General features: G+C 51.4%; 8 protein-coding genes across 8 annotated transcripts; 3 read left to right on the forward strand and 5 right to left on the reverse strand.

Annotated features, from left to right (window-relative positions):
• Positions 1–75: 75 nt before the first annotated feature.
• VE01_10508 (uncharacterized protein) lies at positions 76–1,946 on the reverse strand. Its single transcript, XM_018279906.2, has one exon. It carries the CDS (start codon positions 1,655–1,657, stop codon positions 278–280), a length of 1,380 nt encoding a protein of 459 aa, XP_018125251.1. The 5' UTR covers positions 1,658–1,946; the 3' UTR covers positions 76–277.
• An 801-nt stretch (positions 1,947–2,747) lies between these two features.
• On the reverse strand, positions 2,748–4,312 carry VE01_10509 (uncharacterized protein; the record flags this gene model as incomplete). The annotated part of the gene is made up of 2 exons (XM_018279907.1): positions 2,748–3,550; positions 3,610–4,312. The coding sequence occupies 2 exons, from the start codon at positions 4,310–4,312 to the stop codon at positions 2,748–2,750; spliced, it is 1,506 nt and encodes a 501-aa protein (XP_018125250.1).
• A 1,456-nt stretch (positions 4,313–5,768) lies between these two features.
• On the forward strand, positions 5,769–7,820 carry VE01_10510 (uncharacterized protein). Its single transcript, XM_018279908.2, has one exon. It carries the CDS (start codon positions 6,086–6,088, stop codon positions 7,616–7,618), a length of 1,533 nt encoding a protein of 510 aa, XP_018125245.2. The 5' UTR covers positions 5,769–6,085; the 3' UTR covers positions 7,619–7,820.
• Positions 7,821–8,687: 867 nt separating this feature from the next.
• VE01_10511 (uncharacterized protein) lies at positions 8,688–9,996 on the forward strand. The gene is made up of 2 exons (XM_018279909.2): positions 8,688–8,871; positions 8,943–9,996. The coding sequence occupies exons 1-2, from the start codon at positions 8,839–8,841 to the stop codon at positions 9,918–9,920; spliced, it is 1,011 nt and encodes a 336-aa protein (XP_018125246.1). The 5' UTR covers positions 8,688–8,838; the 3' UTR covers positions 9,921–9,996.
• A 75-nt stretch (positions 9,997–10,071) lies between these two features.
• On the forward strand, positions 10,072–12,165 carry VE01_10512 (uncharacterized protein). Its single transcript, XM_018279910.2, has 2 exons — positions 10,072–11,035; positions 11,093–12,165. The coding sequence occupies exons 1-2, from the start codon at positions 10,598–10,600 to the stop codon at positions 11,987–11,989; spliced, it is 1,335 nt and encodes a 444-aa protein (XP_018125244.1). The 5' UTR covers positions 10,072–10,597; the 3' UTR covers positions 11,990–12,165.
• VE01_10513 (uncharacterized protein) lies at positions 12,123–13,587 on the reverse strand. Its single transcript, XM_018279911.2, has 2 exons — positions 13,177–13,587; positions 12,123–13,108 (listed from the first exon to the last, which is right to left on the reverse strand). The coding sequence occupies exons 1-2, from the start codon at positions 13,523–13,525 to the stop codon at positions 12,441–12,443; spliced, it is 1,017 nt and encodes a 338-aa protein (XP_018125240.1). The 5' UTR covers positions 13,526–13,587; the 3' UTR covers positions 12,123–12,440.
• Positions 13,588–13,951: 364 nt separating this feature from the next.
• Positions 13,952–17,838, reverse strand: VE01_10514 (uncharacterized protein; the record flags this gene model as incomplete). Its single annotated transcript, XM_018279912.2, has 1 exon — positions 13,952–17,838. The coding sequence occupies one exon, from the start codon at positions 17,836–17,838 to the stop codon at positions 14,197–14,199; it is 3,642 nt and encodes a 1,213-aa protein (XP_018125248.1). The 3' UTR covers positions 13,952–14,196.
• A 1,153-nt stretch (positions 17,839–18,991) lies between these two features.
• Positions 18,992–20,993, reverse strand: ARP4 (NuA4 histone acetyltransferase subunit). The gene is made up of 3 exons (XM_018279913.2): positions 20,744–20,993; positions 19,065–20,689; positions 18,992–19,006 (listed from the first exon to the last, which is right to left on the reverse strand). The coding sequence occupies exons 1-2, from the start codon at positions 20,793–20,795 to the stop codon at positions 19,332–19,334; spliced, it is 1,410 nt and encodes a 469-aa protein (XP_018125242.1). The 5' UTR covers positions 20,796–20,993; the 3' UTR covers positions 18,992–19,006; positions 19,065–19,331.
• Positions 20,994–21,090: the final 97 nt, after the last annotated feature.

The following is a 21,090-nucleotide window of genomic DNA, read 5'->3' on the forward strand; positions in this document are numbered from 1 at the left end:
AAATCCCAAAATATCACGTGAGCTTGATTAGGGGGTCACAGCTTTTTATTCGAAGCAGGAATATTTTGATCAGAGCTCATATAATTCATAGAATATGTCGACCTAGGTTTAACAATGCACCCTCACAAAACGCCACCAAAAACAAGCGCGTGGAAGTAAGAAATATATTCCAAGAGTACCTGAGGCTTGACACCGTGTTTGGGCTACTACTAATGGAGATACTGAGTTTCCTGCCATAAAGGTCCTAGACAAGTCACCTAGCAGGTAGGACAGGCTCTCAGCAGGATGTCTTCCCAGCGTAGATGGCCAGCGCAGTATCGGAGGCCAGGGTGGCGGTGAACTGGCCGCTCGAATTCACCGTAACGTAGGTGTTGCTCTGGACATTGCAGTACGTCCCTGCAGACAGTGAAGTTTGGAATGTCTGGGTCACGGAACCCGATTCGTGGTTAATGGCGACGTATCCCTTGCTACCGCGTCCGAAACCGATGGCATTGTTGCCATTGTCCCACCAGTTTGTCAGCGCTTGGCCGCGGACGGCGTTGCGGAAGGCGACCATGCGCATGATCTCCGCCCAGGCGTGCTGACATTTCCACCCGTTCTGCCAGCAGGCGCTGACAGCGCCGTTGTTAGGTGGTCCAGCGTCGTTGTCGGAGAATTCGTAGCCGGAGTGAACATCCGGGGCGCCGTAGGGGTGGGCGAGCATGAAGACGGAAGCCAGCGTGTACTTGGCATTGTCCTTGTAATTGAGAGTGGCACCGTTGCGCTCCGTGTCGTGGTTGTCGACGAAGACGGCGGCGACAGAGCTGCCCAAGTAGCCCCAGCCCTCCCCGAAGTTGCTTAGATAGGCGAGCTTCTCGCTGTTGAAGACACGCTTGAGGTCGTAGGCGTAGCGGAACTCCTGGACGTCGCCGTTTCCGGTGTATTCTGTGGGCTGGACGGCCTCCCCAGCGCCATAGATGACTTCCTGCTTCCAGTACGCGGCCGGGTTGGCCAGGCGGGACTTGATATTGGCAAGGTCTTCGGTTGCTATGTGCTTGGCGCCGTCGACGCGGAAGCCGTCGACGCCGAGACTGATCAGGTCGTTTATGTAGCCGGAGATAGCCTTGCGGGGGTACTCCTCGTTGGTGTCCAGGTCGGACAGGCCGACAAGTTCGCAGTGCTGGACGTTGAAACGGTCAGCGTAGTTGGAGACCTGCGCGGTGCAGTCGTCGAAGTCGTAGGAGGAGTACAGGCCCGGGTAGTTGTACTTGGTGTACGACGTTCCACCGGTGCCAGTGCCACTGCCGGCGGACATGTGGTTAATGACGGTGTCGACGACGACCTTGACGCCGGCTCCGTGGCAGGTATTAATCATGTTCTGGAAGGACGTGCGGTCGCCGAGGCGGCCGGCAATCTTGTACGACACAGGCTGGTACGAGGTCCACCACTGCGCGCCCTGAATATGCTCGGCGGGCGGAGAGACCTGAACATATCCGTAGCCGGCGGGACCGATAGTGTTGGTGCACTCCTTGGCTACGGAGTTAAAGTTCCACTCGAAAAGGACGGCAGTGACGTCCTTGGTGCCGGGCGGTGAGGCATTGACGACAGGAGGGGTCACGACCATGAGGCCCGCGGCTATCAGCGCCACGGCTGGAGCGAGGCCGGTCTTGCGTGCCATGATGGAGGTTTCGGAGCCTTCGCGGAAACTTTTACACCAACAGTGTCAAGGGCTTAGGAGTACAGAGAACACACACAACAGAATAGAACAAACTTGGTAATATTGACTGCTGTATGATGAAGAGGAAGGAGAGAACATCTACCTATTATATGTCTTCGTTCGTACGAGATGGGACAATGTTCAATGGGAAATCCTAAGCACGAGCTTGCTACCTAGTAGTTAGGCCATCATTTAGAATCGTCCAAATCATCACATTTGACCGAGCGAGAAATTTCCGCGGCTTGGAATTCATTTACTTGCGTTAGTGAGAATGATATTCACGCTGGGTCCCTTCCTCGTCTAGCGCGCTAAAAATCGACCCCGCCATCTACATGTTACCTAGTTGGTCGGGCCGTTATCCACGTGCCGTACCCAGTCGGCCCGTTATCAGGTTTAAAGCTTCTAGTCGGTCCTTTGTTTATGTGCCTCATCGACAAACATTGCAAATCTTACAGGACCGTGCCTCGGCCCAGGCGGCTTGCTCTTAGAAAGTAGTGCCGCTAGTTTACCCCGTGGGGTTGCAGTGCGTTCTAGACGGAAGTGGTTCCTGCCTTATATGTCGCAGGCCCTGCGGCGGTATTAAGTTGGCACTAGAAAGCTAGACTATGCGGGGTGCAGGCTAGGATTACATGCTGTCTCGGCCGTTAATAAATCTTCGGCAAATCTTTATAGTTTGTACGTACGCCGCCTATTGGTGCAAACCCAAGAACATTGATGTGCCCCACGTTTTAAGTTTCACCCGCCATGCAAGCCTCCAACGCACCCCTCGCCCATTTTCCGGGGTGGTTGGGGAGGAAGTCATGCCAATCCGTCCAGTGTCTTCTTCCCCACGTTCATCACTAGCGTCCATAAGATCATCATGGCCTTCCCAATGCAGTGACCAAGAAGACGATGGCAATTCTAGCGGAGGGTTGCGTTTTGTATTTCTAATCACAGCTATAGGCTGAGAAAATACTTTCTTCGTGCTTAGATGAGCTAGCTGGTGCGTTTGTGCATATATTCTAACACTACTCTTACAGATATTGAGCCATCTCGCCGAACCAGTCCGCATCTATAGTGGCCAAGGTTTGCCTATTGGTGGTCTCTCTTCTACAGACGTAGAGTTACCCCTTCCGTAGGTGCCGATGTCGGCTTCCTCCTCGTGCACGTAGGCGTCATTGTTACTCCTTGACATTGAGCGGTCGCTCACTGTGTAGAGTCTCTCCCTCTGGTTGGCACTGTTCCTCCAAGACGTTGAGCGACCTCCCGCAGTGTAGAATCTCCCTCCCTGGTTCATGTATGTGGCATCGCTCCTCGTGGACGCTGAGCGGGTCCTGTCATCGCCTGACCGTCCATAACGGGCAGTTTCTTCCCCTAGATAGTGTCTCTGTGTTGGCTGCATGTATGCATCATCATCACTCCCTGTGTACGAGAAATCCTCATCCGATGAAGGTGTATAGTCGTTCTTCCGTGCCCGGCTCAAGTTATCCATGTCGTAACTACGCTCAGCTCCTTCACTAGAAGGCATATCATTTATCGGGGAATTGGCGACTGTCTCATTAGGAGCTGCCCACCGAGTCTTTCTGCGCTCCTTCCTGTCTTCGGGCTCAAAATACCGGTGTATGACCGACCCTATGATCGCAAAAAGAGCAGCCACCCAAGGCCCCCACTGCCCAACGGCATTAGGGTTCTCTTCAACAGGGATGTTTCGCATCGACCACTCGATCATAATCACAAGTGGTACCCACACGACTGACCCGATGCTAACACATACCCCTATCAATGCATATCCCTCCTTATCGGATGCGGGGCCATACCCAGATCGCATTTGCGGCTCGTCGCTTGCCGCCTCATATCGCTCATAAAACGTCTTGTCTAGACTCATAAACGATAAATAATCCCAATCGCTGCCATCAAGCCGGAGAAAATAGTACAAATTGTTAGGCCCCAATCACCAAGCGCGCCGTTCACAGGAGCCCCCCAGATAACCGTAGCCGCCTCTTGAGGCTTCAGTACGGATCCGCGTGTGAGAAAGCAGTCATATATGCATTCGAGGTTTTGCCTTCCATTAAGTTGCGCAAGGCCTGTGAGTAGGGTCTTGTCTGGCAAGAAGCATGCCACCTCTGCATTGCTATTCTGTGGGGGACCACCTGCGTCGTTGACGAGAAATAAGGCTAGAGTTCCGGTGATGATCATAGTGATAAACCAGAACTTAACGACTGCCACCCCTGCCAGGTTCTTACGCAATGTCGACGAGAAGCAAATGAAAGCTAGGAACATGGTCACGCTCACCATGGCTATTAAAGCAATGCTTAGTGAGTCGAGGTCCAGGATGGGTGGGTTCCGCCAGTGAGTTGCAAAGATGATAAAGATGTGGATCGCTGTCGTGGCGCTGAAGGTCATGGCTGAGGCAAGGGCGCCGATGACAAGCCACTCAAAATGCTGCCCGCAGACGGCAAAGATGAGAGATACGTAGAAGAGTACCCGAGGGAGGACGCCGTACTGTCCGCTCATGGGATACACGCAAGAGACTTGATCGTCGACAGATGTGTCGTTAGAAGGTGCGTAGGCTGAGGCGTGAGTAACGAGGAGGGCAATAGCGCACAAGACGAACCGGAAGAAGCGATGAGAAAACATGTTGAAGATGATAAAGCGTGCAGTAGTATGGAGCTATCTGACGAGGATTCTAAAGACTAGACTGCCCATAATAATGAAGGTATAATAAAGAGTGGAAATCAGAGTCGCGCAAGGTTAGAAGCCGTCGGGAGTGCCTATTTGGAGTATAGTGAGTACTGAGAACGCTGACTATTTGGTGCCCTGGAGTAGCGAGTAAGCAGAAAGAATGTAACAGGGAACTGCAGGTGTATCGAAAAGTTACGGAAGAGAAGAAGGAGACGGGAGAGAAAAAAAGAAACGGGAATATATAAGGCTATCAACTCAGCCAGGCACGGAGTGTCGGTGGAGATATTTCCGTTGAGCTTGTATGTACGACTCTCAGGGGGCAAGGCGCAGCAAATGAGCAGTTGCACAGCCAGGCACCGGCAGCCATAGGTAAGACACGGCAGTAGCTAGGCATTTGTGAGGCAGGGAAAAAGGGGGGGAGCCGATTTGCCAATGTCTCTGGCGCTGAGGTTGAAGCTATGACAATAGCTGTCACTTCGAGATGTACTTGGCAACAAACCAATACGCCCCATGGTAATATGAAAGACCCCAAAATCGGAAATCTTATACCTCCCCCGTCTTTGGTTTAACAGCGCTTCGCCCTGTCTGTCCCCTAGGCGCTTCAGAGCGCCCTGGCAGGCATACATACCAGTAACCATATAAACAGGTCGACTAAATTTGGCTGCTTATTATCCTATTCCTGGTACCTTACATGCTTGTTGTAGATATAGTTGAGCCGCGCGCAGCTGGTCTTTCTTGGCTGTTTCGTCAACCTATCTAGAAGCTTTCTCTAGCCACGCACGTCAACACGGCAGACAGTCTTGAATTTCCCGCGGAGCCTTGCCACCCTGAAGTATCATAGGAGCCAATAGGTTACCACGTACTAATCTCTGATGGTTCAGGCCCTGCGGTTCCTTCCGCGCCGCGTCCCGTCAAGCGACTAATAATTACACCGCACATATACAATGTGAGTTTCCCATGGATTCCCACAGTGACTTGAGTTGGCGCCGGGCGTCGGTAGGATTGCAGCATCGACAGTGTCTAAATATAATCGTGAGAATGTGCATGCTATATTGATCTAGCTATGATGCCACTCGATATACTCTGAGTTCTAGCTCTTGGGCTAGTCTCAGAGGAAGCCCATCCTCGTCGGCAGAGCTGATCTCCAGTGATCGCCCCCAGCATTGGCGCCAAGTTGTGTGGGCTGCGGAGATACGTACGTTCTAGCTCAATATCTCGCCGCTGCTGCGACGTCTCTGGGCGAAGAGGTGCTTGAGCAGCATATAGGTGACAAGACGCGAAATGAAGGAAGGTCCTGGGATTTTGAGTTTCGTTAAATTAGGCTGGGGCCCGACGCCACACGTCTGTGGCGTCACTCATCAGCTCTTTGCCAACCCCTTCATCTAGATAATATATCCGGTTATCCCCAACACACGGGTAATTATGCTGCATGTGACTCTGGCTCTCTGCCTCCCATGACTATGGCAGCCTGGGGCTGGTTTGCAACAGGCTCATACGGCTTCGTTGCTAACGTGAGTAATAATTTTGACAAACCTGCAAGTCCTCATCCAGTCTACTCATACAGTATACTCCGAACCAGTTCATTCCACTCCCACATCTATACCGCCTTTTATTTTATTTTCAGCTCAGCACTACGCACCTTCCCTACCTATTCAACTTGCTACCCACCAAGCTGTTGAGTGGCGGTCTCTTCCGGCATCCATTCACGACGCACTATGCACTGCGAAGATGGCATTTAACTCTCTGCCAAACGAAATACTCGCCCAAATATGTTCTTGTTTGTGTTTTCACTGCCGAAACCCCGGAATGTTCCCAAACTCAAACACTAAAGAGTCACGCATGGACAAGATTACGCTGGCGCGTCTGTGCCGAGCGTCAAAGATGCTATGCTCCTTCGCGCAGCCTGTCCTATTTCACTACTATGCGACTGGCAATCTCGCTCGATCGGTCCGCACCGATTTTCAGGAGTATAATCGCAGTTGGGATGTCGAATACTGGAATTTTGAAGACGATAAACTCCCAGCCTTCCTTCGCTCTCTCATAACCCGTCCTGACTTGGCGCTTTGCGTTAAATCGCTACAGCTTCAGGGCTTTGGGGATCAAGATCTTTGCAGCCCTGAGCTCATGCGGCTTCTTTTTAATGCTGGTAACGCACTTAATTTTAAGCCCCCAGCTGGCTGGCGCTGGAAGGGTTGGGCTGAAGAGCCTGAGGACTGGTCTGATTATGAGCCGCCTACCAACCGCACTTATATCGTATCTTATGAGAATTTCCACCCTGACTTCCTTGATTTCCACGATTGGCTTAGGGCACTAGCAATCGCTCTTACACCACGCACTGAAATGCTAATGTATATTTGCGAAGGGCTTTCCGAATTGGATTCGTTCAAGGAGACCAAAACGGTGCTACCAGCGCTCAAGACACTCGCACTGAGGGGCGCTAATGATGAAGACTATTTTTTGTCTAGCATACACCCCCTCCTTACCGTTGCGCCGAACCTAGAGACATTATATGCGCTAGATTGCAATGGCGTAAAAAATAGTCCGTCTAGATATTCTTTAGTGGCTAAAGGGGATATGTGGATAGAAAACCTTGCTGTTAACAAGGTGCATAAGTTAGTGCTTGATGAGATTCCTCCAGCAGTATTTGAGAAGTTGATAGAGCGATTTGTTCAATTGGAAGATCTTGAGTACTACATCTATAGTTGGGCGAACTATCCTAATATTATGCAAGCTATTTCTCCGACGAAAGGGAGGCTTAGGAGGCTCTGTTTTGGATATTTACCACCACCTGCACCCGGCCACTACGAGAGCAGGCTACCAGACAACGACTATGCAACCATCACATCATTGCAGGAATTCACTCAGCTCGAGGAACTCGTTATTGACCAGGCACTGCTCTACCGCAAATCTGATGGTCCTAAAGGCACAATACTAGTGACACTGCTACCCTCTATTCGAAGAATACATCTCACGTATGTATACAAGAGCATGTACGAAGATTTGATGAGCCTCGCCCATGAAGCACCAAGAAGCTTTCCTAATCTTCGAAGCCTAAAGATCGGTCTCTCGAGTCCAATACCTCCCAACAGAATAGCGGAGATTGAGAAAATGAAAGCAGTGGAATCTACCTTTGTCAGTATGGGCGTGCATGTGTCATGGGCGGAGGATTTGAAGGGGCCGTTTTTGTACACGGCGATTCCGGGCGGAGCTCCCGGCTTGACGGTAACCCATGTGCCTGCCTCCTCGGGAGTATGGGAGTAATACGAATGTGTTCAAAATGGGTTCTGGTTATGAATAAATTGAAAGGTTGATGGGAGTTTTGAGTTTTAATTATAAAACAAAACCTGCAACTACACCTACTTCGACGACTATAAAAATGCTCATTACTCGCTACATTCACGAGAACAGAGACTTCTTCACTTCCGCTGCTGATCAATAATCTCCCTCGCTGCTAATTGCCGCTTTCGAACATCATCAGTGCTATGATGGCCTTCACCACAATCCTTTTCCGTAGTCGAGTAGAATGTTTCATGAACATCCTAAATTAGCATATTTTGCAAAGGTAATACGGGCGGAAAGACGTTACTAAGAAAGCTTAACTAGCGAAGCTCCTCAGGGTCCAAAGGCATGAGTGGTTACCTGAAGAGCGAAGGGGTTAGTTGAGGAAATTAAGCCATTGACACTTGGATTAAGCCATCGCTAACTGAAATACCCATGAGTCGCTTTAAGTGAATCGGTTCAGAAAAAAACAAGCCAGAATTAACAGCCAGCCGTAGTAAACAGTCACTCTATTAGGTCGTATGTGAATGTTTTTCGATTGTGGTGAAATATAAGAAGTGATAGAGGTTAAATGGAGGACAGATCCTGGGACTTGTCATTTCCGCTATGTATAATTTCTACGTTTATTAATCTGGAGACTCCAATCGTCGGAACCGACCCTAAGGCTTACCTGAGTGAAACGAAAGCTTGGTTTCGATGATCATCATCTACTGAGTGAGACGAGTGAACTCGACCGGTGCCATAAGAATCGGTAGCGCTAGCAACCTAAGCGCTGACGCTGACGGCTATGCAAATTGGCTCTTTGATATCGTTACCAGCCTCGTAAAACCAGCCAATCGCAAAATCTACCATTTTATATCCAATCAATTTACCAGGGTTAGCTGTAATGTCATATAGTTAAGAATTCTACATACGGAGATAATACTGTTGCGCCTATATAATGCCCCCTCACCGCCTTTTGGCAGTACCCCCGCACTCCGTTATTGGGCCAAGCCACGCTCTTCTCCACCTTCCCGTCGCTTGGTCGGAGCCGAGGCATCCTCGGAGTTGGGGACTGGGGTAATGGCTAGGCTTTTAAAGGCTTCTATATCTCCAATTCAACTTGTTTATACTTTCTTCTCTCATCTGTTATAGAATTACTTACCAGAGTCGTCCTTTACCTCGCCATAACACACTCCCAATCCCATCTTCCAACCATTACAATGCGTGGAATCCAAGTCTCCAAATACGTCGACGTAAGCAGCCATCCCTCTCACCCCATTTTCCTCAGACTCTCCAAACTCTCAACTAACACCTCCCCTTCTAGGGCCCCTCCGCCCTCACCGTCACAACTCACCCCACCCCCTCCCCTTCCCCCAACCTCTACCAGATCACCATCCACGCCACCGCAGCCAACTTCTTCGACCTCCTCCAAATCCAAGGGAAATACCAGCACCAGCCCCCCCTTCCCTGGATCTCCGGCTCCGAATTTGCCGGCGTCATCACTGCGCTCCCTACCTCGCCTTCTTCCCGGCCAAAATTCAAGCTCGGCGACCGCGTCTTCGGCGCCGCGCAGGGAGGGTTCGCTACTCATGTTCTCGCGCCGGAGGGATCCCTCCGCGCTGTGCCGAGGGGCTGGACCTTTGATGATGCGGCGGGCTTGTTCGTCACTGCGCCTACGGGATACGGTGCGTTAGTCACCCGCGCGAATGTGCAGAAGGGCGAGTGGGTGCTGGTCCACGCCGCCGCCGGAGGAGTTGGCTTGGCTGCTGTACAGGTTGCGAAGGCGAGGGGTGCGAAGGTTATCGCTACCGCGGGAACGGCGGCGAAGTTGGCGGTGGCGAAGAGCTTCGGGGCTGACTACGGCATCAATTATGGGGATAAGAAGTGGGTCGAGGAGGTTATGAAGATCACAGGAGGGAAGGGGGTTGATGTTGTGTTTGACCCTGTTGGAATGGTGGATATTTCGCTCAAGTGCACAGCGTGGAATGGACGGATTGTGGTTGTTGGGTTTGCAGCGGGGACGATCGAGAAGGTTGCTATGAACAGGGTGTTGTTGAAGAATGTGAGTCTTGTTGGACTGCACTGGGGACGCTATGTTAAGGAGGAGCCGGCGATGGTGGAGGAGGTATGGGCGGGGATTTTTGAGATGATTGAGCGCGGGCAGTTCAGGGGGACGGTGTTTACAGACAAGGCGTATGTTGGGTTGGAGACTGTGCCAGCGGCGTTGGAGGCGCTGGGGAGTAGAGGGACGTGGGGGAAGGTGGTTATCAAGGTGCCACAGGGGGATTCGTCGAAGTTGTAAGGAGGGTATGTTATGTACGCTTATGAAGGTGTGAGCTAGCTCGCCTGGGATGTCAATATGTCCAATATGTCCAATATCTCGCTTTATTGTTCTCATTAAAATGTGATAAATCCATGCAGCTAAGCGCTTTGTTGCGTTTGTGGTGGTGGTGGCTGTAAGCATGTGGTTGGATGGTGGCATTGGCGGCGGGCGGAGAAAGGGTTGGATGTCGATAGAAGATACTCTAGAGATGGACCCCTACAGTTGTGTACTCTGTCATTAAACCCTCAGAACATTGTCTTTCTAAATAACTTCACGTCCTCCGCATTTCTTCCTTGTGTGTGGAAAGTTGAATTTAACCACCAACTATATTGTACTATAGCTTGTTTAACACAGCTTATATAATAAGTAAGTCCCAACTTAATATCTATGAGGTCGATCTTCCATGTCATTCGCCAGTCGTCCACTTCCCCCACGATTGGCGATTAGCGATTAGCGGCGAGGCTCCCTTGACCTTAACGTCATCCAGAAGCCCTCAGTCCCTCATTGCCTGACAACACAATCAGCTGCATTTGCAAAACGAACAGTTGCAGAAATACTATTCGCAGTTCTATTCGCAACCCACGTACTTATCCGCAGATACAGAACCTCACACGCTCCTACTCTCCGACAGATCGCGGCACCTCATAACGCCAACCATGTCGGAAGAGGACAAGACGGCCGAGGAGGTCCTCCTCAACTTCAAGGTCAAGACCTCCAGCGACGGCCTCCACAACATCACCATCGCCGACACCGCCACGGTCCTCGATCTCAAGAACAAGCTCGCCAGCGAAGAGTATGAGAACGTCCCAGCTGAGCGCCAACGCCTCATCTACTCGGGCCGCGTCCTTAAGAACGAAGAGCACCTAGCCACATACAAGATCAAGAATGGCAACACCATACACATGGTCAAGAGCGCCGCCAGCAATGCCGCACAGAACCCCTCAAATGCAGGTGCTGCCGCCACCCCAGCAAGCGGCGTCCCAACCAACATGGCAGCGGGAACAGCAAACAACCCTCTGGCAAACCTGACGGGTGCCCGCTATGCCGGCCAAGTCAACCTTCCCAGCCGCGACATGTTCGGTGTAGACGGTGGCGTAAGTCACCTCTTTTCCCCCCCAAAACCATTATCACACTCACTAATAACTCATCAGATGGGTGCCCCACCAAACGAAGACCAAGTAGCAGACATGCTCTCCGACCCCGCCACCGCGCAAATCATGAACGAAGCCCTCAACAACCCCCAAATGGTCGACATGATGATCCAAGCCAACCCCACCCTCCGCGCCCTCGGCCCCGCCGCCCGCGAAATGCTCCAATCCCCCATGTTCCGCCAGATGATGACGGACCCAAACATGATCCGCCAGGCTGCGCGCATGCAGCGCCAGATGGGCGGTGGTGGGGGAGCTTCTGCATTCCCCGCTCCGGGTGTAACGGATACTACGCCTGCTGATGCCTCGGGCGCGCAGGCACAAGGACAGGGACAGGCTGGGTCGCAGGATCCGGCTGCTATGTTTCCGGGCCTGTTTGGTGCAGGTGGGGGAGCTGGTGCGGGGAATCCATTTGCGAGTCTCTTCCAGCCACAAGGTCAGGGACAGGGCCAAGGTCAAGGCCAAGGCGCACAATCACCACCTGCCGTCTCGTCGCCAGGATCTCAGCAAGCCGGCCAGCCCGGCGCAGAAGGCATGCCACCCAACCCCTTCGCGAACCTTTTCTCCGGCGGCGCAGGCGGAAACGCCAATCCTTTCGCATATGGACTGCCGCCGCCAACACCGGAGCAGATGAGGCAGGCGATGCAGATGCTTGGACAAATGGGTGGTGGTGAGGGAGGTGGTAATCCATTTGCTGGTGCTGGTGCGGGGGGATTCGGGGGCCCAGGAGCAGGAACGACGTCGCCACCACCGGCGGATACGAGGCCGCCTGAGGAGATATATGCGGATCAGTTGAGGGCGCTGAATGATATGGGGTTCTTTGATTTTGAGGCGAATGTTAGAGCGTTGAGGAGGAGTGGGGGGAGTGTGCAGGGGGCTGTGGAGCAGTTGCTTGGATGAAGGGTGGCATAGGATGAGAGGATTATTGGGACAGATCTGAGGGGAGGTATGGAGATAGCGAGAGACTTTGATGAAGACGATGTTATGGCCTGGGTTGGCCGGAGGAATAAGCTTTTGAGAGCTATGTAGCTTTGTGGCTAGTATCAAATGACTAAATGCTTCATGAGACATTAATAGATGACTTTCCATGTCTGTTGTTGGAAAATTCGCACGTAATTCGAGCAGACCACAGATCAGACACGACTTGGCTGCAAATATGTCACTAGTATATGATTGATGCCTCTACATGCCCATACCATCAAGTACCAGTTCTAGAGTAGAAAATTCACGGGCGCCATCACCCCCATCTATGTACTACCTCCGTCCCCAACCAAGAAAAAGCTATATCTCCCAATCCCTCCATGCAATGCAAACGAATGCACAAAAGAAACACCCCTCTACCCATCCCCATCTAATTACGATCCAATCTCCTCCTCAAATTCCTCGTCCGCCTCATAAGCTTCTTATACTTATGCTTCTTCATCTTCAGCTTCCTCTGCCTCTTCACACTGAGCGCAAACATCTCCCCTCCCGCGCGCTCCTCCACGTATCTCAACCTCCGCTCACGCATGCGGTCCCTGAACGCCGTTGGTACAGTCGGCTCCTCCACATCTTGTAGTGGCGAGCTGTGCGCTACGTACGTCACCTCGCCGAGCGGGGAGGTGCTCTCCTCGATCGTCAGGGTGGCGGTGTAGGTGCGTTTCGCCTGGGCCGTCTCGGTCGCTGGCGCAGCGTCAACGGGCATAGGGACCGGTGGCGGCGGAGCGTTGAATGGCTGGTAGCGTCCCGTCAGGATGTGCTGCGGGAAGGGAATAGCGTCCTGTCCGTCGAGGTGTGTGATGTCGTTTGGCTCGGCGGCGAGGGCGGCGCGGAGGGTCTCGTCAGCGCCGAAGCTATCGTGGGTGGGGGTGCCGTCGAGGGCGCGGACGGTGCTCGAGAGGGTTGAGAGGACGTCGGCGACGCGGTGGGGGGGGTTGGCGGCGAAGATGGAGGCGAATGCCGAGGTGGTGATTGGTTTGGGGAAGGGGGAGGTGACGGAGATGGGGCGGTGGAGGGAGAAGAAGGTTGAGGCTGCGATGTCTGGGGGTTAAGAGGTTAGCTTCGTGATTCGACCTAGGGGTTGGGAATGGATATGGGAGGTGACAAACCTTTCACTTGGAGGTGGTGAGTGCTGGGCACACTGGGCAGGTTGTCAAAGGCCTCATCTCGCCCCTTCACGGTGTGAGCGGCAGCGCCCTTAGCCTTGCGGGTGCGCTGAGTCTTCTTCTTCGCGCCCTCCGAGCGAGTCTGTGCCGGGGTAGCGGGGACAGAGCCCTCCGCAACACCCTTCGAGCCGTCTGCCGGGCTGGACGGCTTGGAGGAGGAGTAGCGGCGTTGTAGGGGCCGGCACGAGAGGCTCTGCGTCGACACGGCTCGTGGGACTGAGGTGGCGAGGGAAGCAGCGATGGGAGATGGCTGAGCAGCAAAGGCTGCCCGCCGCACGGAAGAGGTAAACATGGCTCCTTCCTGCTCGTGGTGGCTGGGGGAGTCGTAGTTGTTGAGGTTGCAGGTGTGACGGTTCTATCTCCGAAGTCTTGCTCTCTAGCCGCCGAAGCGCAAAAGCTCTTGGCGTGTCACGTGAGCGTCGGGATGTTGTGGCGCTAAAATTGTGGGTACGTACTCTTGGGACGACAGACCATCGGCTATCTAACAGTGAGCAAAGTTGAAACTACAGCAAGTTATAAATTGTATATACACTTTGAAATTTTCGTTGGGGTGGGATTTTTAAAATAACAGATGCATGACTCTGGTGTTTTTTACAGAAAGCAGAGGTTTCACAGGATCAGTTCACAATTTTCACTTAAGACTGCAAATGGATTTTATAATTTTATTGGATCTGACTATTACACGACTTACTGATTCCCTTTGGTACTTTATTATCGGGTCTCCGTGAATAAGTTCAAATACCGTCGATAGCCAGTTAGCAAATTGTGGACGACATATACCTATGATCAAAAATTGAACGAGGAAGTTGTTTGTTGGCGGATACACAAAATCTCAGGGCCTGTCTTGTACTCCTCGTGCTTCCCATTCTCTTTTCCGAAAGTCGTACTTCAACAATTGTCGCCTCTTTGAGTATATACACATACAGATTTTGACACGTATTGCGTCAGTGTGGCAAGTTCGAATCAAGCAGCACCTGCATGAAACGTGTGGACCAGAACAGTGATAATCACGACAACAGTGGCACTGCAGACATAGGCGGCGAACAAGTAGCCTGCGGCCTTCTTCTGGGTCTTGCCAAAGTGGGAGATATCACCCTTGGTGTACCAGATCATGAACTGATCAAGCCAGCCAACTCTCAACAGGAGAAGAGCTGGTGGAAGGAGCATGCATATAGCGAGTGCAACATTCGAGATCTTGGCCTTGCGATCAGCAGTGTCGGTGGCCGTGGACGAATTGTCATGGATCCAGGCCGACAAGCGTGGGGGGCCCTCATGGATGTGCCAGGCAGGATCGCGCAAGAGAGGCTCTCCAATGAGTGGGGATGAGTGAACAGAATTCAGGGGCGAATCAATAGGACGCGGGGATGACTGATCGAAACGCGGGGTCGACTGCTCAAAACGCGGAGATGAATGAGCAGAATGCGGGGACGAGTTGATGCGGTTCAGGTCCGCGGTCGAATACAGATTCATCCACTCAGCTGACTGGACTGGAGCAAGAGGAGATCTGTAGACATAGTTCTCAATGTCAGCAGGTTGTGGGATGATTTGGTTCATAGGTCCCAGAGAGTCGGCGACCAGAGACAAAGGGCGCAGCATGCGGCTCGGAGAGTATGTCACTCTAGTCTTAGTTGGAGAAGATGGCATCTTGGTGGGTGTCTCATCAACCTTATCAACCTTATCAACCTTCTTAGCAAGAAGGGAGTTCGCCTTCGATTGAAGCTTTCTATAGAAGGCTCCAGGGGGACCTTTGACGAGAGGAGCACGGGCGCGAGAGTTGCCTGGTGTAATTCCAGTGCGTTCCTTCGCATTGGGATTCTGGTTGAAAGCGTACAGACCGCCGTATTGATGGTTCTCGTTCGCAGCCGGGCCACCATGAAGGTCAATGAAAGATTGATTATCAGCGACGGTGCTGACATCCGCGATGCTGCTTCCAAGGGTGCGGCGTTCGCTGTCATGGTCTCCCATGTATTGTGGCATCGTACCTCCATTTGCCTGCATAACCATTTGCATGAATGAATCTGGGGAGTTTGCTCCTCGGTTGCGTGGGCTTCCTCGCAAGTCCACCTCCAAGTGATCATCGCCTGCAACCCAATGCATTGGAGTTGATGGGCCAGCAAAATTGCCGCGGCCAGGAAGGGTCATATCCATGGTGGTAGAGATTGTTGGATCCTGATGGAAGTCATCATTGAACCTACTCTTATACTGTGGCTTCGCAACTGGGCCATTCTGCCTCGAACGCGAACGCGAGTAATTCTCCAATGGCGAAGATAGAGTATCCTCGGGAATGAGAGAGCTCGTAACAGCCTCAAAGCCTCTCTTTGGTGTTCTGAACCCATTCAGAGGGAATCCGTCGGTTCCATGCATTCTACGTCTGGGGAGCATAGCGGATGATGATGTCTCCATGACGTGCCCTTGATACATCCCATCGTCGCCATTGTAGCGATCACGATAGTGCATGACTTGCTCCGATTGTGCAAGTGTGAGGGCAGCTAGAATTGGGCCACTGCTGCTCTCGCCAAGATGGTCAGAGAAATTGGCGATGCTGCTCCCAGCCTCGTTGAACGCAGCATCGACGAATGGACGAATGTTTTCTTTCTCGTCATCTCTGCTAAACAGCATGATGCTATCTGTAACAGTCTCCCAGTCATTGGGATCATCTTCCTTGCCAGTGACGTTGCTAGAACCCGAGGTTCTATACTTTGAAATTCTTGGAGATCTGTCTTTGCCAGGAAGTGGACGGATGGGGATTTTGATGGCCTTGTCCTTGTTCCTCCTATGCCATGCCTTCTTCGAAGGAGAGTGACGAGTAGCATAGAACCCATCGGAGAAAATCTTTGAAAGGCGCTTCTGGTCAGATCGAAGGTTTCTAATGACCGATTTGTAGCTGGGGGGAGTAGTTTGAACTCCGACTTCGCCCTTCTTGGGAGAGGGGGCCTTATCACTGTTTCCACCATCGTCGGCCATTCCATGAAGTTCAATGCTGATATTTCTCTCATGGCGATTGTGAGTTGCCGGGCTCATGGACTTCTCATCATCTTCGCTGAATCCGTTCTTGAGTGGCGATGCACTGTTTGCCTGCTTTCCAGCATGTTTCTTGGTTGGTGTATTCGGCGAGAGGCCAAGAAGATTGTGCGTGTCATCATATGGCGAAGACGACGGGCCAAGTACTCTCGGGGAGGAATCAGCCAGGTAAACTCTACCGGGTGGCGCAGGTACACGAGGGAGGCCGATGTTGGACGGATTTCCCGTGACTGGAGCGCTGGTGTTCGTACCGTGACGGAAAGGCGTAAATGGAGCAGGCTGGATTGACTCTTGCGAAGGGCAAATCATGGGACATCCATGTGTGGCTCTGGTGGCTGTCGGAATATTCTCCAGGTAAACAATGGACTCGATGCTGTTTTCTTCATCGTAGTAGCTCATAAGAGAGAAATTATCATCGTCTACTCCTGCGAACTCCACATGGTGAAGCACAGTGCCTGATTCAGAATGAGGAGCTGAATTTGACAAAGAGACAGTGGATGGGTTAGACAAAGAGGTCTGGTCCTTATCTTCAAAGGTTTGAATCTGGTCAGGAAAAAGAATCAAGTCTTCGCCATTGTTGCTTCCCTCGAAGCTAATGTCCTCGTCATAGCCGTAGTAAGATCTAGAATCGTCGCCAAAGTTGCCAAAGTTGCTCTCTATATGTTGGACTTCGCCGTAGTTGTGATTGTGGATAACGGACTCCGAAGTTGAATGAAACAGGCCTGGTTGATACTTTGATTGATCAATGGTTGGCGACGATGAAATGAAGTTCACATCATCCTCATTCACCTGTGTTGGAGGTAAAACATTGCTCTCTGGACCGTGGAAAAAATTCTTTGGCGCCGGGCTTGGGCTACTGACGCTGTAAACGCTGCTAGTAGGTCTCACAGGTCTCGGAGCCAACAGATTGACCCTAGCATTGGGTGTGCTGGGTGGGTTCACAAGAAGGCTGGAAGAGCCAGCGGGAGATTCACTATCTGAGCGTGGAGAATCCTTGACGATTGAGAGACGTGGTGAGAAAACTTTTCCATAGTTGCGGGTCGAGAAAACACCCTTTTCAGATTCACTTGCTGCACCCAAGGCTCCAAATTCAAGAGACAGGTTGCGAACATTATTCAAGGCAGCGCGTGGTGGAATAGAAGGCTTGTCAGGAAAAGCCGTATCGAGTCTCTTAGACTTGACTTCAAAATGCTCCAGGGTAAGCTCGGTCTTGGGCAATGACGATTCGGTTGGACTGTTCTCTGAGAGCTTTGCTCTGGAGTTCTTGGAGGTGATCGATGAATGGGCCGTAGCAAAGTCATTAAAGACTGATTGAACTGGAGTAAATTTGCGAGATCCAGCAAGTGAATTTTGCGAAGGGCGAGTGGTGACTTTGGCCAAGTTGCCAAAAGAATCGCTGTTGGAGAGCGGCGCAGTAAATTTTGCGAAGCTCATGGTCGAATCATTCTTGGAAAGCTGAAAGGTTCCGTGGGTGGCTTTTGGTGCCACAGTTTGGGATGCACCAGCCATGTTGGCGGTTTGCACCGAGCGCTGTAGATCGTTCTCGTGAGGAACAATCCCAGCAATAGTAACGTCGGGATCCATTGTTGAAGATCTTAGACGTGTGAAGGCATAGAACAGGATCAATGCAATTGCTTGCCACAGGTAGGATACAGCGAAAAAGACAGGATTGCGATAAATGGATGGAACGAGCGTATGGCTTTGAAGCCGTAGAATGGTGCTTTGCCTAGATGCTCTAGATGCAAAGTGTTGATGAGTGGAAGAGCTGAAGGATGCAGCTGGGCATTGCCTGTTGCGAGTTTGATTCTTGACAATTTCCCTCACGAAGATCGGTGAGGTGATGGAACTTTGAAACAAGATTCAAGAAACGATCAAGAGTTGGCAAGATTACACCTTTCAAAGAACTTGCCAAGATCAGATCGATCAAGGCAATTATTGAATTTCTTTGATCGGGAGTTCTTTGCGTTGATGCTTTTACGTTATTAGTTAAAACGTTTTGATAGAACTTGACGAATACATACCCAATCTGTAGATCGAATCTACCTTGAGCGAAGAAGCTTTTCTTGATGGTATCGTGTATATTAATCAACAGCAATGACCGTTGAATCAAAAAGTAGTAGAAGTAGGGAGCAGGTTGTGGGTTTGGAGGTGGTAAACTTAGGTGGTAAACGTTATGAGAATGAGCAGGTCATGTTAAGCGTTAACCGTTACTGGGGCTCGAACTTTATTGGTCCAATTGGACGGGGGTGCCGCGTGAATACCCTTTGTTTTGACGTTAAGCGTTGAACGCCATGTACGGGGGGATGGGGGGCAGACGGGGTTCAGTAGCATGAAATCTCTCTAGCAATCGGCAGTCTCCGGCAACTACTAGCAGGCATAATATTGTAGACTGTAAAAGCTCGACTCCTGAGAGATGTTTGATATCCCCTCCAAGCAATTTTGAATTTACCAGCACCATGCATAATGAAACCAGATATAAAGCAGTACCAGGCGCACTACCCCATGGTACAAATGTTAAGATAGGAAGAGAGTTCTCGAATGCATGAAGCTAGAAGCCCAAATATATAACTATTATTGAAAGCATACAATGAAGACTATGAGCACGAGGTGCTCGTATGATAGGCATGGTAGAGAAAGCAGGATTTTATATTATAGCAATGGAGCAGACTGAGGAGGAATCTGTAGCTTGATGACGCCGAGGTGAATTTGAGAGGCATAACCAGGCTACGCTGTGGAACACTCATTCCATGGACTGCACTTTGAGTATCAATGGGAACCAGCTTTGGATTGCCGTAACTGAGAGAACTTACGTTGTCACTAAAACCCCTTTCCCGGAAGCAAGCATCACGAGACTTGGAGCAAAAAGATCAACCTCAAAACCCACACCAATTGTTATAGCGAAGTATACATTGCCTTCATATTTTGTGAGCTTTTATTTCCTCTAGTTGCAGTCTTTCATAAAACGAGCACAATCTCCACTCTCTTCTTACTCCAAGTTGCATCCTGTAGCAATGGCGGCAGCCAAATAACGCCAAACGCCAACCACCTTTCGTGACATAGTTGAACTTTTATGCCTCTCATTTACATCTCTTCTCGACAACGTTCGGGCCGAACTCGTCGTACTCCTTCTTCGCGATCCACATTTGGTGGAAGGTTCCGAGACTGCCCAGAATACTGCCTCCAATCCAGCTACCGAAGCGACGCTCGCTCGTCAGGCCAGCAGCTTGAATCTTAACTCGTGCTCCTGGATATGCTTGCTGGAGCTCGCTGACCAGTCTGTCGGTGAAGCCATTGGTCAATGTAGTACCGCCGGTGACAACGACGTTTTGAAGGAGGTTGACGCGAAGATCCATGTCGACTGATGCAACAGCAGCCTTGATCATCTCTGGGATAGTTTGTGACTTGGTGACTGCTGGCTCTCCAGGTACTGGTAGCGCCGCCTTCTCATCCCACATGCCTTCGCCAACTTTGAATCGGTCAACGCCCCATAATTGGTTCGAGCCATTGGGCATCTCGAAGACCCGGCCAGGTTGCGACTTGGCAAAGTCTTCATTCGTCGTGCCTTGAGCTGTGCCTGAGCTGAGGCGTCCAGGGCCTGGCCAGACTTGGACCACAGACTCCTTGAATTCAGTAAGGACACGCTCCTCCTGTAATGCGCGATAGCTCGAAGTAGGCGGGATTGCGAAGTTGTGGTACGTCGCTTGTGCGGGGGCACCAGCATCAACGGCTGTCTTTTTAGCAACCATAAAATGCGGTATTAAGTCCACCTTGGAATCTGGGGAGTTGAATAATGTGCGGATTTGACCTGACAACCAGTTTCCGGCCAACGGAGACTTCTGGACGCCCTTCTTCAAAATTAGGCCGTCGTGGATCGGCGTGACGGAGATGTTGGTTGCACCGATGTCGATAACCAAGGCGCTAGCCTTTCCGGCGGCGAAAGCTGCGAGAACGCTGTTTCGTGCAAGCCAGAACGCAGGACAACCCCACGACTCCATTGCAATCTCAATAGCCTTCTCTCGAGACTTGGCAGGGTTCCAGGCTGTTTCCGTCAACAGAAGCGGGTTTTCCTCAAGCGGCCTCTCATTATCCTCAACGCCTTCCATCTCTGCATCAAGGTCTTTTGTGTCATCGTTCAGCCCATTCTTTGACGGGTGTGTCGGCTTGAAGCTCGTCAGGCGCGAGGTAATCGCATACTCCCAGACCTTCGCGGCGGCATCCCAGTCCTCCACGGTTCCATCCTTCCCTATTGGGTTTTGGATTTCTAGGTTGGACATTGGTGTGTGGATGGCGTTATCGCCATAGAGCAGCTTTGTGGCAGCGACATCGCGGACGATACCGTAGTGACTTGGAATGACCGACTTGGGAACATCTTCTCCAGCGAATCCCGCTCGTGTATTTGTGAATCCCGGATCCAGCACCAATGCAGATACCTCATCTGTGAATCAGTCAGTATGGTAGCTGATGAGAGCAGTACGCCGTCCAAACTTACCTCCGCCATAGATGTTTGTGGGCTCCACAGACGAGTTTAAAGCTTGCGCCATGGTGGGGTATGGTTCAATGGAGTCGCAAATATGATCAACAGTCGGTATCGATTCTTGCGACTCGATTCCCTCTCGAAATATCACCAAAATATGTGGCTGGGGGCTGGGTGTCTAACGGTTGTCGCGAACGTAGCTCGATTTCGCGTATCGAGCCTCAACTTCGAAGGTCGACGTGAAGTCTTGGCATGTTCATGGTTGACCAGCCCCGCTTGGCAGCATACCGGCGACAAGGTACGCTACAGCCATATAGTGGTGTCACGCATCACTGGCACTCTTTCACTATTAAATATTTAAA

Source organism: Pseudogymnoascus verrucosus, assembly GCF_001662655.1.
Source record: "Pseudogymnoascus verrucosus strain UAMH 10579 unplaced genomic scaffold scaffold_83, whole genome shotgun sequence".
Taxonomy (NCBI): domain Eukaryota; kingdom Fungi; phylum Ascomycota; class Leotiomycetes; order Thelebolales; family Thelebolaceae; genus Pseudogymnoascus; species Pseudogymnoascus verrucosus.

What these genes read in the sequence shown, in the direction of transcription:
- VE01_10508 (XM_018279906.2), bottom strand. Translation starts at nt 1,657, where the DNA reads ATGGCACGCAAGACCGGCCTCGCTCCAGCCGTGGCGCTGATAGCCGCG.
- VE01_10510 (XM_018279908.2), top strand. Translation starts at nt 6,086, where the DNA reads ATGGCATTTAACTCTCTGCCAAACGAAATACTCGCCCAAATATGTTCT.
- VE01_10511 (XM_018279909.2), top strand. Translation starts at nt 8,839, where the DNA reads ATGCGTGGAATCCAAGTCTCCAAATACGTCGAC. An exon ending in AAGTCTCCAAATACGTCGAC is followed by an intron (nt 8,872 to 8,942) that starts GTAAGCAGCCAT and finishes CTCCCCTTCTAG; the next exon opens with GGCCCCTCCGCCCTCACCGT.
- VE01_10512 (XM_018279910.2), top strand. Translation starts at nt 10,598, where the DNA reads ATGTCGGAAGAGGACAAGACGGCCGAGGAGGTCCTCCTCAACTTCAAG. An exon ending in TGTTCGGTGTAGACGGTGGC is followed by an intron (nt 11,036 to 11,092) that starts GTAAGTCACCTC and finishes ATAACTCATCAG; the next exon opens with ATGGGTGCCCCACCAAACGA.
- VE01_10513 (XM_018279911.2), bottom strand. Translation starts at nt 13,525, where the DNA reads ATGTTTACCTCTTCCGTGCGGCGGGCAGCCTTTGCTGCTCAGCCATCT. An exon ending in TCACCACCTCCAAGTGAAAG is followed by an intron (nt 13,109 to 13,176) that starts GTTTGTCACCTC and finishes CTTAACCCCCAG; the next exon opens with ACATCGCAGCCTCAACCTTC.
- ARP4 (XM_018279913.2), bottom strand. Translation starts at nt 20,795, where the DNA reads ATGGCGCAAGCTTTAAACTCGTCTGTGGAGCCCACAAACATCTATGGC. An exon ending in CACAAACATCTATGGCGGAG is followed by an intron (nt 20,690 to 20,743) that starts GTAAGTTTGGAC and finishes ACTGATTCACAG; the next exon opens with ATGAGGTATCTGCATTGGTG.